We start from the raw sequence: 14,534 nt of genomic DNA, 5'->3' as shown, positions 1-14,534 counted from the left end.
AGCGACTCCTAAGTAGCACTTAAAGCACAGCTACGTGCGATGGCTTTACGTGCATTTTTGGGTAACGCACATGAAATAACGAATGATCATAACATTACTCGTAGAAAACGTTCTTAAGCTCTAAGATCAATCGTTATCGGGAAACCCTGCCCTGATCTGTTTCCGATATGTGTCCCCGCCAATGTTAAACTCATTCCTATGCCCCTGGTGGAGCCCTTTGGCCTCCCCACTCAAAACTGCTGTTTTTGTCCCCTTTTTTTGTTGACAAGAAATGCATTTATTAAGATGCGGAATGCCGTATCTCTTTATGACCACAACAAACGAGAGAAGTTTCAGAAGCGCACTTCAGCTTCAACTTAGCGTCAGGCGCGAGTCAAGCGAGCACGGAAAAGCTACAACTGCCTAATCAGCTTCAGTAGAACAACTGTGAACTTCAGTCTGATGAGATGTTGTTAGACTAGCCTATATGTCAGTAAAACACACTTTCCTGTCCCATCTGCCGTTTTACTGTGCCCACGGCGCACACTCTTCAGCAGTACGCAGGTATGTGGTGGACGCTCTGTATCACTTAATCATAATAACCTGCACAAGAAATATGAGCATACATACCTAGTTCTGTCATCAGTCATGAAATCTCCAAAAAGGCGATTAAAGCTGCAAACTGTGCATGTATACGCAGCACACAAGAGCATCGCTCAAATGCATATACTAAAATATATTCTGCAATTCGAGAACACATAAGGCACAAACTGATATGTATTTTTGATTTGTAATTTTGATGCACAAATAAATGTGAGCACATACCACTTATACTAGAAATGCTCTAGTGTAAGTGCACTGTGCTCACATTTATTTGTGCATTAAACTACACATTTTGCAAATCTAGTAGAACATATGCCAAAATGAAAATTTAAATGCATAAGAAAAAAGTTATATTCTGGCATTCATGTCTACTGTTGACTTTCCGCCTTTTTCAAAAAAATTTCTGCATGTCTCATCCACGAGTATGCAATATTGGTGAGCAAGCATTCGGGAGTTTTGAAAAGTTGAATGAGCAATAAAGCTATAGAGAGTCCCTTTATTAAAATACCTGGAAGTGAGGAATAATACAAAAATGTCATATTCACTATTACTTGATTTAATTCACAATATCTCAATTACAGTTTAGTAGAAATTAATTGTACTGTACAGTCCAGTACATTATAGAAAACACATTTTTATATTGAAATAATGAAGATTTCTGTGCCACCCCTATGAAAACATCCTGGCTCTGCCACTGTCAATAGCATACTTTAAAATATGTATTTCATGCTGACTTTAAACTGACAATAGCAGATTTTCAATAAACGCAATATCGTGCTTTGTCATTATGAGAGACTGAGACAATGTGATTAAAAAAAAAGAGAAGTGTAATGTGATTGACTTATAAATCGACATGGGTGAGGAAAACAGCTGTTCATGTATTCTTGTGATTTGATTGACAGGGTTAGCTCCCCCCAGAAGTTTCATTAGACATCTGTATTGACTAGAAGACAGACTGGCTTGATTTAATCTTTACATATTCAACTGTGTGTGTGTGTGTGTGTGTGTGCTGTAAATGTATATGTATCAAGGGATAATGTGAATTAACGAAACCTGGGATGTATCAAAGCCATTACTTCTGAACCAACGTCTGTGAGATGTTTTATGGGACAGATGCAGGTTCAAGACTCATCTGGTTTCCACAGCAACAGGGATTATATACTGAGTACTTCGCACCGAAGGAGAGAGAACAAAATACAGAAGTATATTTATTGTGTATGGATATTGCTGTCCTACATGAAGGCTTCATGCTCATGCTTATTGATTTATTCTAGGAATAATGTAAATGGTACAGTATGTATTATTCTGGACAATGATTGTAAATGTCGCAGATATTTTTTACCTTTGAAAGGTTTTTGGTTTGTTTGTTTGTTTTGTTTTATAAATTTTGTGGTAATACTTGTGTGAAAATTGTATTGATCTACATGATAGTTTGGTAATAGTGACACCCCAGGGGGGAAAAGGAGTAATATAAGACGTATTGGTCATGTGATTTTATATTTTGCGTGCTCACCGGAAAAGGAAAAAGAAAAAAGATAAGAGAGAAACACGAGGTGTCGCACACAAATCGAAAGAGGTAAAATAGAAAGAGTGTTCGAGCAAAATTGTCTACTAATGTCTCCTGAGTCCCGATTGGAAAGCACACGGTATGTTTGTATGCATTTTGGTTATTGTTTATTTATAATTTGATGTACTGTGTACATTGATTTCAGTTTTCAGTTTCGAGTGATGTCATGGTAGAATCACTTCAACAAATTTGATTGTAATTTTGGTTTATTTTTCAGTTTTTTCACGGTGTCCATTCAATTTTTGTGATATTGAATATCATGATTCCTGAAAGGAAGACATTAAAAGATTGAAGGCATCAGTTGAAGCGTGATTTTTCTGGTCTGGAAAAAACATTCAGGAGCCGTTATAATGATTTTGTTCTCTCTTCTTTTGCAGCTGTTCAGAGAGGTGCGGATCATGAAGACTCTCCGTCACCCCAACATTGGTAAGATGCACTAAAATGTAATAAATGCAAGCCTACTACTTTTATAATAATTACAATGCGAAATAATTAGCTATTGATGTTTAAATGTAAGCTTACCAAAAGTATTATTGCCATCTACTCTTATATATTACAGTCCGACTCTTTGAGGTTATTGAAACAGAGAAGACGCTTTATCTTGTGATGGAATATGCAAGTGGAGGTGAGCTCTGACCTACATACTGGAGAATGGAATATAACTTTGTTCTATAGAAAACAAATCTAACTTAATTCTAGTGTGGCCAACTTAATTAAAAAAGACTTGATGCTCAACATATTATTTATAGGTGAATCTGTGATATTTGGGATATTATTCATGTGTGATTTGGTCTTCCAGGTGAGGTGTTTGACTACCTGGTGTCTCATGGGAGAATGAAAGAAATAGAGGCTAGAGCCAAATTTAGACAGGTGAGACATTTATATTATCACTGCAGCATATAGTGCAGGATTAAAGATCAAAGTATTGCATCAAGTTAAACCTCTGGTTTACAGTTTTAGCTTTCATGTGTTTTAACTGGGTTGTGTTGTTTTTTCGTTTTGTTTCAGATTGTGTCAGCTGTTCATTACTGTCATCAGAAGAATATAGTTCACAGAGATCTGAAGGTATGAGCTGGAATCTGGCGACAAAAAGAAAAAAAAACATATATATATATATATATACAATTATTATAAATTTTTTTAATCTATAGTTTTTGTCTTGTTTTCCACTAAAAATATGCAAATATCCGTATAACACAACACAATATAAATTTACTTGAGAAGCAAAAATGAATTAGGGAACTGTATCAGATCCCATTAACCTATCTTTTGCTGTTTTGATACTCAGCTAAATTAATCTGGTTTTAAATACACAAACTGCTATATATATATATATATATATATATACATACACACAATCACTATACAAAAGTATAAAGTATTAGTATATATAGTATGTGTTTGTATCACTTTCTGTCCTGTTTTTTCTCCTTGTTCTTTCTCTCCTTCACACAGTTCTGTATAACTTAATTATTTCCCTCTCTTTCATTGTTTTTGTCTTTACAGGCAGAGAATTTGCTTTTGGATGCAGATGCTAACATAAAGATAGCAGACTTTGGCTTTAGTAACGAGTTTACATTGGGGAATAAGTTGGACACCTTCTGCGGTTCCCCACCTTACGCAGCTCCGGAGTTGTTTCAAGGAAAAAAGTATGATGGGCCAGAGGTGGATATCTGGAGCCTGGGGGTCATCCTGTACACACTGGTCAGCGGGTCACTTCCTTTTGATGGACAGAACCTCAAGGTACGGGTGTTCTTACACCCACTATGATCCATTCCAGTCTCTTGACACCTTACTTACATTGGTATTTACAACAAAATACAAGTCTGTCGCTTTTATTTGTATAGTGCTTTATACAATACAGAGTGTGTCAAAGCAGCTTTACAGTGTTAAACAGGAAAATAATATTTCGATTATGCAAACAAAATTCAGTTCTGTAAAGCAGCTCTAAATGAGGACAATAGTAAACATCCAGTTTTTCAATTAGTCAGTTCATTGTTTATTCGGTTCAGTTTAATAGCTGTGTGAAGTCCATCAATCATGGAATGAGTTCAGTTCATCTATAAAGCAGTTGACAAAGCTGAATTTTCAGCAGCCATTACACCAGACTTCAGTGCTACATGTTGCTTCAGAAATTGTTGTAATATGTTGATTTGGTGCTAAAGATGAATAGAAAGTTCAAATGAACAGCATTTTATTTTTGTAACAATGTAAAAGTCTTTCAATTTGATGCTCTCCTTCTGATTATGGTAATATTAATAATAATAATAAAAAAATCTTACTCTGAAATTTTGAACAGTAGTGTGCATTTAGAGAAATTCATTTAGAATAGTGCACTGTTTTTTAACTTTGGACCTTAAAAGTTCTTTAAAACCTTATTTCTTAATCCTTTAGTAACTTTCTATCTAAAGACACACTGACATTTGTTTGTCACAAATTTTGCATATGCATGTTTCTTTTCCAGGAGCTGCGTGAGCGAGTGTTGAGGGGGAAGTACCGTGTGCCCTTCTACATGTCCACAGACTGTGAGGGGATTCTGCGCAGGTTTCTTGTGCTCAATCCCAGCAAACGTTGCACTCTAGAGGTGCATATTTGCCGATACATCGACACACTCTGCCATACTTAATCCTGTACCAGATACATTATATGATGCCTCTGTGCTGAGTCATATCGCTGTAAAGTTTCTGTGTTGTAGAATGCATACAGCATGCATTTGCTAGAAATTGCTAATTATTTATCAGTGATTCTAGTTATGAAGTTAGCACAGCTGAATGACTGAGTTAGGAGGTTTCTGTGTAATGCTGGTATTTCCTCCACAGCAAGTGATGAAGGATAAGTGGATGAATGCAGGGTATGAGAGCGATGAGCTAAAGCCTCACATTGAACCAGCGGAGGACTACAGTGACCCCAACCGCATTGGTGAGCATGTAGACCAGTAGGAAACTGATTCAGGTGTTTTACTTTGTTTTTTGCTACTATTATTATTTTACTGGTGTGGTCAAATTATCCTTAGAATAAAGAGACTTGATGTGTTTGTAAATATTCCTCTCTGTTCTCTGATTTCTTTCCAGAGATTATGGTAGGGATGGGTTTTACCACAGAAGAGATTAAAGACTCTTTACTCAATCAGAAATATAATGAAATCACGGCTACATATCTATTGTTGGGCCTGAAGACTGAGGTAATACATTGTACACACACACTGTGTTACTATATACCAGTTTTCTACTTAAAAATACCAATTGTTTGCCAGCATGGAGCACAACAATGACCTGAATTGTCAGAGTTTATTTTTTACTGTTTTTCTCTATTGGCATCTGGTCATAGGATGGTGCTGAGTCAAGAGTTAGTGGCAGTATGACTTTGCCGCGTGTACGTCCAAGCCCAATTACCAATGGAACCAACAAACACTCATCTTCTTCATCATCTTCCTCATCCTCACACAGCAAGACTCAGCGCAGCGCCTCTACCTACCACCGCCAGCGACGGCACAGTGACTTCTGTATGAGACACTTCAGCTTAAACTCTAAACAGAAGCATACTTCCAGTAGTTAATGATTATAATTATTCATTTCTTTTGCAGGTGGTCCCAGCATGCCTGTGATGCACCCTAAGCGTAGCCCGACCAGCAGTGGAGACCGTGAGCTGCGTGAGAGCCGCATGCCACCGAGGAAGGCCAGCTGTAGCGTAATGGGCAGTCGGACCCTACCACCTTCTAGTCCAATGGTCAGCACCGCCAACAACCCTAATAAGGCTGAGATACCTGATCGACGCAAGGAGATGACCGCCACCACTGTGAGACCACACTTTGATAATTTTTTCATATATATATATATATATATATATATATATATATATATATATATATATATATATACAGTACAGACCAAAAGTTTGGAAACATTACTATTTTTAATGTTTTTGAAAGAAGTTTCTTTTGCTAATCAAGCCTGCATTTATTTGATCAAAAATACAGAAAAAACAGTAATATTATGATATATTATTACAACTTAAAATAATAGTTTTCTATTTGAATATACTTTTAAAAAATAATTTATTCCTGTGATGCAAAGCTGAATTTTCAGCATCATTACTCCAGCCTTCAGTGTCACATGTAACATCCAGTCTATCACATGATCATTTAGAAATCATCCTAATATTCTGATTTATTATGAGTGTTGGAAACAGTTCTGCTGTCTAATATATTTGATGAATAAAAGGTTAATTAAAAAGAACTGCATTTATTCAACAAAAAAAAATTATAATAATATATTGAATTAATCTTTATTTCGAACAATTCATAAAAAAATAAAAAATAAAAATGACAGCAATTCATAAGAAATATCCATATAAATAAACAAACATGTATAACATAATAATATTTTTTTTATATTATTTCTTTACTATCACTTTTTATCAATTTAGCACATCCTTGCTGAATAAAAGTATTGATTTTATTAAAAAAAGAAAGAAAAAAAAATTACTGACCCCAAATTACTGACCAGTAGTGTATATTGTTATTACAAAATATTTATATTTTAAAAACATAGCATCTATTTTTTTTTTTTTTACTTTTTATTCATCAAGTGGTGGGCATAGATAAATTTTTTAAATCTAGATTAGTCTCACTGTAATCTTGGAATTAATCTAGATTAAAATGGCTCCATTTGAATTCTGCCGAAGACATTCAGAATATGTGTACTACTCAAATAAAATAATGAATAAAAGTAACGTTAAGTCTTTTTGAATGGGTTTCTCAAGCCAGGTGGTGCATTAGACCAGGGGTTCATCTCCTATTTCCAAAATGCATCACAAACTGCTTGAGAAAGCTGTAAACTAATTCCACATTGCACAAGGTGCAAACAACCTTACGCCTGTTTCACACATAATCCGTCTGCAGTGCGTATGCGTTTCGTATTTTTTTACACACCCATGTTAACGGATTCCAGCGTTAACGTGGTTGCGGTCCATCAGCGCGTTCCAGGAGCGTTGCGTCTGCAGCAGTGCAGCGATCGTTTACGTACCGAGTAGCAGACTGCAAACGTGTCCTGTGCTTCAGCACCACATACGAAACACTGCATACGGACTGCATACGCACTGCAGACAGATTATGTGTGAAATAGGCATCTGAGTCTTGTCGAGGTTTCAATTGGGAAGCTTCTTTAAAAAAAAAAAAAAATTCCCTGAAACAAACCCGGCGGCATCTTAGCTGCATCCATGTTAGCACGTCACGTTTGATGTGGTAATTTCACAGTAGGCATACACACAGGTTTAAAGACTCGTTCTCGCCCCCTACAGATTCGGCTAGGTATACATCCATGCTAAAATATCAAGGTGAAAGTCATCATAGCTCGCGTAGTATAGACCCAGCTCCCAACCCAACTTTGAGAAAAGATTAACAGCGAATTTTTTTTTTATCGCCCGATAAGAGTCTCACGTTAACGCAGCACGTTAATGGCGATAACTGCCCACCACTAATATTAGGTATGCAGCAGTTGACCGGCCATGAATCAGATTTTTGGTCTTTTTTTGGCCTATTTCTTCCGGAAGTGCGCAATGCACATACTACATTGTAATCATTCGCGATGTCATTTGTGTGGAAGTATTTTGAAATCTGTGCGCAGGACACGGGCAGCCGTCCAGTACTGGAAATGCAGAGCTTCATGTCTGAGGCACAGATAGCAGGAAGCGATCAGCCGTTGGTTTACTGGTGCACAAATAAGAGTCCCTTTTCTGCACGCTCTAAAGCTGCGTGAGCATACTGTATGATCTGTCCACGCCCTGCACACGCGTAGACCATGAAGAGATGTTCAGATCAACTTCTCGTGTGTTGGATGAGAAACGAAACGGACTAAGCTGTGACAAAACTGAAATGCTTTTCTTTTTTTTTTTTTGTAAATTAGATACACGTTTGAAAAGCCAGAAGTAAACGCCAGTTCTGCATTAGGATGATCATTTTTATTTTAGCTTAAAATTACACCTGCTGTAGCACACTGAAAACAAGTGTTTCATTCATCCAATTAAAATTTTTTAGGGTAATGATTCGCATCTCTATTTTTTTACTTGTGACAATAGTTATTTATTTTTCATTGGCTCAAGTAAAACAATATAGATGTGAATCATTACCCTATTTTTTTTTTAATTGGACGAATGAAACCAAATTTAAAAACTAAAACAAAGACTGAACGCTGATTAAGAAACATCTTATTGAATGTGTGTTGATTGTGTTGTTTGGATTGTAGAACTATGCAGTTATTGCCTTTAATTTCATGGTTACAGTTAATCTTTTCATTTAAGGCCAGTTCTATGTAGTTTCAACCCAATTCAAAAACAAAAGCTAAATGCTGATGTCTGTACCATCTATGTTTGTATTGAATGTAGGCTACTTACTGTGCAGTTACTGACGTTAATTTGCGATGGTTACGGTTATTGTTTTCAATAGCCAAAAGCCAGTTTGGCCTATTAAATACCAAATAAACATCTTTTAAATGCACACTTTTCTTCTTTCTTGTTTGTTGCTTAAAGATTAAAAAAAAAATCGGAAATCGGTATCGGAATCGGCCAGTTTGCTTGTAAAAAAATCGGAATCGGCCATGAAAAATCATGATCGTGCATCCCTAACTAATATATATATATATTAACAAATTTATACTTTTATTCAGTAAGGATGCATTATATTGATCAAAAGTGATAGTAAAGACAGATAATTCTGCGAAGTATTTCTTATAAAATATTACAAACAAGCATTGTTCTTTTGTACTTTCTTCATTGTTCATTGAATTTTCTATTTATTAAAAAAATCCTGAAAAAGTATCACAGACAACTCCAAATATTAAAAATAATCATTAAAAAAAATATATATAAAATCTTCTGGGCGAGTGGATTCACAGCAGCTTCTATCGCTATGACTCCTCATGATTGTAGTGTGTTCTCATTGGTTTGCTGTCATTTGTGTGATTTAAAGCACGAGGTATACAGTCTGCGAAGCGCTTACCCAAGCAGAAAAATGCTGCTGCTGCCAGATTTTGTTTGCTGAAAACCACACTGTGTTTGATGCAAAACCATCTTGACTAAAATGACTTAAATTAAAAAAAAATGCTTTATCAAGCAAAACATTTTGAAAGAGCACTGAAATCGAATCTTCTTAAATTTTTGGTCATAAACAATGTATGTTGAACGTTATTTAACAACATGCATGAGTAAAGGAATAAAGTGAAAAAAATATACAAAAAGTTTTTATAAAATGTATATAAAATTTTAAATAATAAACATAAGGAAAACAAAGGAAACAATAAAATCCTCAGAGCATTCCCTAGTGAAAAATAGTATTAATAAAAAGAAATGTTTTGAGTGGCAAATAATTATAATAATAATTCATAATGATGCAGTACTTTTCAATAATTTAACCACACTTCAAATAGTGCTTTTCAAAGTTTTGAATGGTTGCAAAGCAGCTTTACATACATATGTTTCCCTGCAGCACAAAAGCAGTCACAGGTATATTTGTAGCAATTTAGCAGACTTTAAATATACCAATTTATAGTGAGCCACAAATATATTTAGTTATACTAAAGTACATACAAATAAATTGTACTTAAGTATACTATTTTTTCACTAAGGTTTTCTGAAGATTTTTTTGTTCCCTTTGTTTTCCTTATGCTTGTGTAGCTTACAGTTGTGTTTTACCGTTTTTGAATCCATTCAGCTGATCTCCGGGTCTGGCAGTAGAACGTTTAGCTTAGCTTAGCATAGATCATTGAATCTGATTAGACTAGGGTGACCATATGAGCCATTTTCCCAGGACGCGTCCTTGCCAGGATTTCTATATTGCCTAAAACATCCAAAGTGACCAATAACATGCAGGTATGGTACATAATCAACCAATCGTGGTGTGTGAGAAGGTGAGATATACAGAGAATGAAATGCAATGCAAATACACGTACAGTACATGTTAGGTGTTTGTTCGTTCATTCAACTTAAAGCGTCGCTGCGAACCGATCATTGTATGACACCAAAGTACCAAGAGAGTGATTTTAATGCATAAGGAGCCGTCTGCTCTGCTCTCTATAGCTCTTATGAATGTCATACAATGATCGATCTGCACAGCACAAACTGCCAAAATCTGGATATTTTAGCCAATATAAAAATCCTGGCAAGGATGCGTCCTGGGAAAATGGCTCTAATGGTCACTCTAGATTAGACCGTTAGCATCTCGCTCAAAAATGACCAAAAAGTTTTGATATTTTTCTTATTTAAAAATGGACTCTTCTGTAGTTACATCGTGTATGAAGACCGACAGATAAATGAAAAGTTCTAGGCTGATATGGCTATACTCTCATTCCGGTGTAATAATCAAGTGCTGCAGGTGCAATGATATTACGCAGTGCCTGAAAATAGCCTTCAGCTACTTTGTGTAGTTGCAGAGTTGCTGGGACTATTTTATTTTAATATATATTTGACATTTTGGGGGTTAATGAAATAATGTGTCCCATCTTTGTTGTAGAACAATATTCCAGGAAGTACTATGACCCGAAGAAACACATACGTATGTACAGATCGTTCTAACACTGACCGTCACACACTGCTGCAGAATGGCAAAGACAACAGGTGACATACAAATACATTCACAAACACAGATGCGATCTGCCACTGTGCTGCACGCCCCATTGCCTCTCATTCACTGAGCCTGTTTCTCTCTCTTCTCAGCTCCCTGTCTCACCGCCTCCCTCCCACCTCTCCTTCCACTCTCAGTATTGTCGGAGCAGGAGCATCCTCCTCTTCTTCCTCAGGTGAGCGCTGTCGGTTGACACGTGGATCCACCATCCGGAGCACCTTTCATGGGGGTCAGCTCCGTGACCGTGTCCCACCCACCTATGGACCTCCGCCCACGTCGCCCACCCTCAGCCATGACGCTGGAGCCCTGCCACCCAATGCCCGCAGCCGGGCCACTTCTAACCTGTTCAGCAAACTCACCTCCAAACTCACACGCAGGTAAGAGAAGAGACTTATATCATAGAAATAAAAACATCCACAGTTGATGCATTAAAAATCTGAAAACCATGTAAAGCATCAAAAATGTCTGTCTTGATTCAGAGAGAAGTTATTCTAAAGCTCCAACCAAAGTTTTTTTTTTGTTTTTTCATGGAATCGGCAAGTCAGTGCTCAATGTCAGGCATTTGTGCTGCTGGATGCAGCAGTGTATAATGATCATATAATATGAACAAGATGAAGAATTAATGGAAAAATGCTCAATAGGGCGGCTGTACAGTGGATAGAGGCATCATAATGCTCAATTTAACAACAGTACGAACAGAAGTCCTTCCATAAAGTGCAGTCACATTTACCATTGTTTGAAGTCGTCATAACCAGCTCAATGAAAATATTTGTCTGATGGTCGTCTGGCAGCAAATAATTTTTCTTATGCAGATTTGGTATCAAGTTAATGTTTGGTGAACTTTGGCACAAATTTGCAGCACTGATCAATAGCAACCCTCTTGGTTCAGTAGTGACCTGTTGGTGGACGTTCATAATTTTGCAACATAGCAAAACAGATGAGAGGTGCTCATTCTAGTTTTGTAAACACTACTACACCTTAATATTAGCGTGGCCGGTGGAGTGATTGGAGATGAGCTACACCTGTTCGACCCGCCGGTCTCGAGGCCCACGGAGGAGATGGAAGGATATAAAACTGGAGCGACGAAAGTGAAGGACAAGAGAGGACCAGGCCTGGGCTTTATTTTAGGTTTTGGTTTTATTTGTGTGCATCAGTCGTCCGCGAGGGGCTGATGCGCTGTTTTGTGTTTATTTTTGATTATTAAAGTTTCATTTGATTGTCCGCCAGTTCCCGCCTCCTTCTTCCCGATGATTAGGAAGTTTTAACTCATTACAACAACAATTTAGTAAAACAGTATAAACCTATACACAACTAGCCTACTGACAGATTTTGACTATAAATATACTATACATAAATGTTTACCTATACATAAGCTAAAAATATACAGACTATACGAATACATCACATAATAATATTTGTCCTTATTTGTAAGTCGATTTGGATAAAAGCGTCTGCTAAATGAATAAATGTAATGTAATGTAAATTTAATAATATACCTATACACCACTAACCTACTGACAGATTTTGAATATGAATATACTATATATAAATATTTACCTATACATAGACTGAAAAATAAAAGTATAAAGACTATACGAATGCTTCACATAGTACTGTACATGTGCAAAGAGAAACATCGTAAGTCAAGCAGCTGGCTGGGGAACAGTGTAAGATGATTTGTAGTGCATGATCATGTAACACACATATTACTGAGTCTTTTGTGGGATTATGTACACACAGCAGTGTGTGTAAAGTGTGTCTAATGTGCATAGAGGAGAATTGCACAGAAATTATTTGAATACACCCCCCCCCCAAAAAAAAATGTTTCAGACAGTTTTTCTGTAGTGTGAGATGGTCCATGTTTCGGGAGGTTGGGGGTTTGTGTGGGGTTTCAGAGGAGGGCGGGTTGATTTGAGTTCAGGGCTCTCACAACCTGGGGGAAAAAACTGTTGAGCAGTCTGGCTCTGATGCTCCGGCACCGTCTTCCTGATGGTATGAGCTGGAAGAGACTGTGGGAGGGATGGGTGGGCTCCTTCACGATACTGTTGGCTTTGCTGGAGCATCATGTGAGGAAAATGTACAGGATGGAGGGGAGAGGGTCACCGATGACCTTTGCAGATGTGTTCACTGTCCGCTGGAGGGTCTTGTGGTCTGCTACACTACAGTCCCTGTACCAGACAGTGATGCAGCTGGTCTCTATGGTTCCTCTGTAGAATGTGGTGAGGATGGGTGAAGGGAGACTTAGTAAGAAAGGCTGTTTGCAAAGGTTGGTTTGTTTGCTATCAGAATAGCTCTGGATATTAGTTGTTATTTTCATATCATTCATCATATTTTGTCATATCCGGTCCCACGTTGATCAATTTTGCCAAGCAACAGTAAATGTGAACAGACATTAGTTAATCAGCTGTTTGTTTACTTTTGAAAGTGAATTTGTCTGGAAAATACTGTTCTTTGCATGAATTGCCCTTAAGAAGCACAATTGATACCAGATGTGGTCAGATTTTTTTTTCTTTAATTCCTGATTTGTAATATGCTATTGAAATGTAGATCCTACGGTCACAGATTTTCACATTCAGCATTTAGCACATAGCTGTACTTCATTGGCTGGAAATGAATAGACTAATTATATAGAACAATCACTCACAGTAACATTAACTTTAATGATGCACAGAAATTTTAGCAACCAACTTTATTCGGCCTGAAACAGCAAAAAAATCAATCAATAAATCAATCAATCAATCAATCAATCAATCAGATCAGCTAGGGAATACTTTTGGAAAGCCAAAACTATTGATATTAACAGAGAATTTAAAAGTTTTTCTAATCCGTTTTTCTGATGCGTTTTGACCACGTCAATGTCTATTTCACGCACACAATGTGGATAAGCTGCAAAAGTTAAATATGTCAGCAGTGTGGATGCACTTCATTATTACTATAATGGATGCTAAAGTATCAACATGTAAAATATTAAGAGGCAGCTCATTGTCAGTGAACTACTACTGGTTCAATTTATCACCTGAGATCCCGCCAACCTGGAGGACATCATATCAAAGTCAGTTACCCAATTACCAAAATTTTATTTTTGTTTTCTGTTTTTTGGCAAAATGAAAACATTTCCTTTAAATATACAAAAAATAATAATTAAAAAAATCTGTGCTTTAGTAAATCACTAATTTACTTCCTCCATTTTACCTACCCTGAACTTCAGTATTTTACAGGAGACAGATCATGTGCTCAACTAGCTTCACTCTTATTGGTATCATCACATTGGGTCACTGCTCATTTGCATATATGTAAACTTTTCTAAACTTTATCTAGTCATTGGACAAACACACAACCCTTTGCCAAAGGTCATTGTCGCTCCTGTCAGTGGAAATCGACAACTGTTATTGCAAATGAATGACTTTGGATTAATTTGTCACTTCAAGTTGCTGTCAGTGTGAATGGGGCTTAGGCAGAGGTTTGAGGCGATACTTGAGTGGTTAAATTTGTAAATATGCTTTTGACAGACACATTCTTCCAACAAATAAATGCATAGACTTGATGATTTATGTCACGCATTACTGCAACAAAAAAATTTGATTCCTTTAAAAAAAAGTGCCTGAGTGTTGCCTGTCCAACACTGGGGTCCCACTGGGGAATTCTTTCAGCTTAAAAGTTGGTTTTACAATCACACTATACACATTCATCATTCCTTGACTTATTTCCTCTCTTTTTCAAGCTTCCTAAGCATACAAATGTGTACCTTCCATAGTCTCTCCCACTTTGCCC

The 14,534-nt window shown here is 36.8% G+C and overlaps 1 protein-coding gene across 4 annotated transcripts in view; it reads left to right on the top strand.

Annotated features, from left to right (window-relative positions):
* LOC132139574 (MAP/microtubule affinity-regulating kinase 4-like) overlaps nucleotides 1-14,534 on the top strand; it is a 32,460-nt gene that overhangs the window by 15,234 nt on the left and 2,692 nt on the right. For 3 of the 4 annotated variants that reach the window (XM_059548036.1, XM_059548039.1, XM_059548037.1), the window contains exons 4-15: nucleotides 2,527-2,575; nucleotides 2,709-2,774; nucleotides 2,949-3,019; nucleotides 3,158-3,214; nucleotides 3,656-3,892; nucleotides 4,614-4,733; nucleotides 4,969-5,068; nucleotides 5,221-5,330; nucleotides 5,477-5,651; nucleotides 5,733-5,944; nucleotides 10,653-10,756; nucleotides 10,856-11,140. In XM_059548036.1, the coding sequence (XP_059404019.1) occupies nucleotides 2,527-2,575; nucleotides 2,709-2,774; nucleotides 2,949-3,019; nucleotides 3,158-3,214; nucleotides 3,656-3,892; nucleotides 4,614-4,733; nucleotides 4,969-5,068; nucleotides 5,221-5,330; nucleotides 5,477-5,651; nucleotides 5,733-5,944; nucleotides 10,653-10,756; nucleotides 10,856-11,140 (1,586 nt within the window). The remainder of the gene's footprint in view (nucleotides 1-2,526; nucleotides 2,576-2,708; nucleotides 2,775-2,948; nucleotides 3,020-3,157; nucleotides 3,215-3,655; nucleotides 3,893-4,613; nucleotides 4,734-4,968; nucleotides 5,069-5,220; nucleotides 5,331-5,476; nucleotides 5,652-5,732; nucleotides 5,945-10,652; nucleotides 10,757-10,855; nucleotides 11,141-14,534) is intronic. The other variant, XM_059548038.1, reaches the window with a different exon arrangement.

The sequence above is a fragment of the Carassius carassius genome, chromosome 4 (genome assembly GCF_963082965.1).
Source record: "Carassius carassius chromosome 4, fCarCar2.1, whole genome shotgun sequence".
NCBI classification, from domain to species: Eukaryota; Metazoa; Chordata; class Actinopteri; order Cypriniformes; family Cyprinidae; genus Carassius; species Carassius carassius.
The sequence above is the reverse complement of the archived record's forward strand: the minus strand, read 5'-3'. Positions and strand labels throughout refer to the sequence as shown.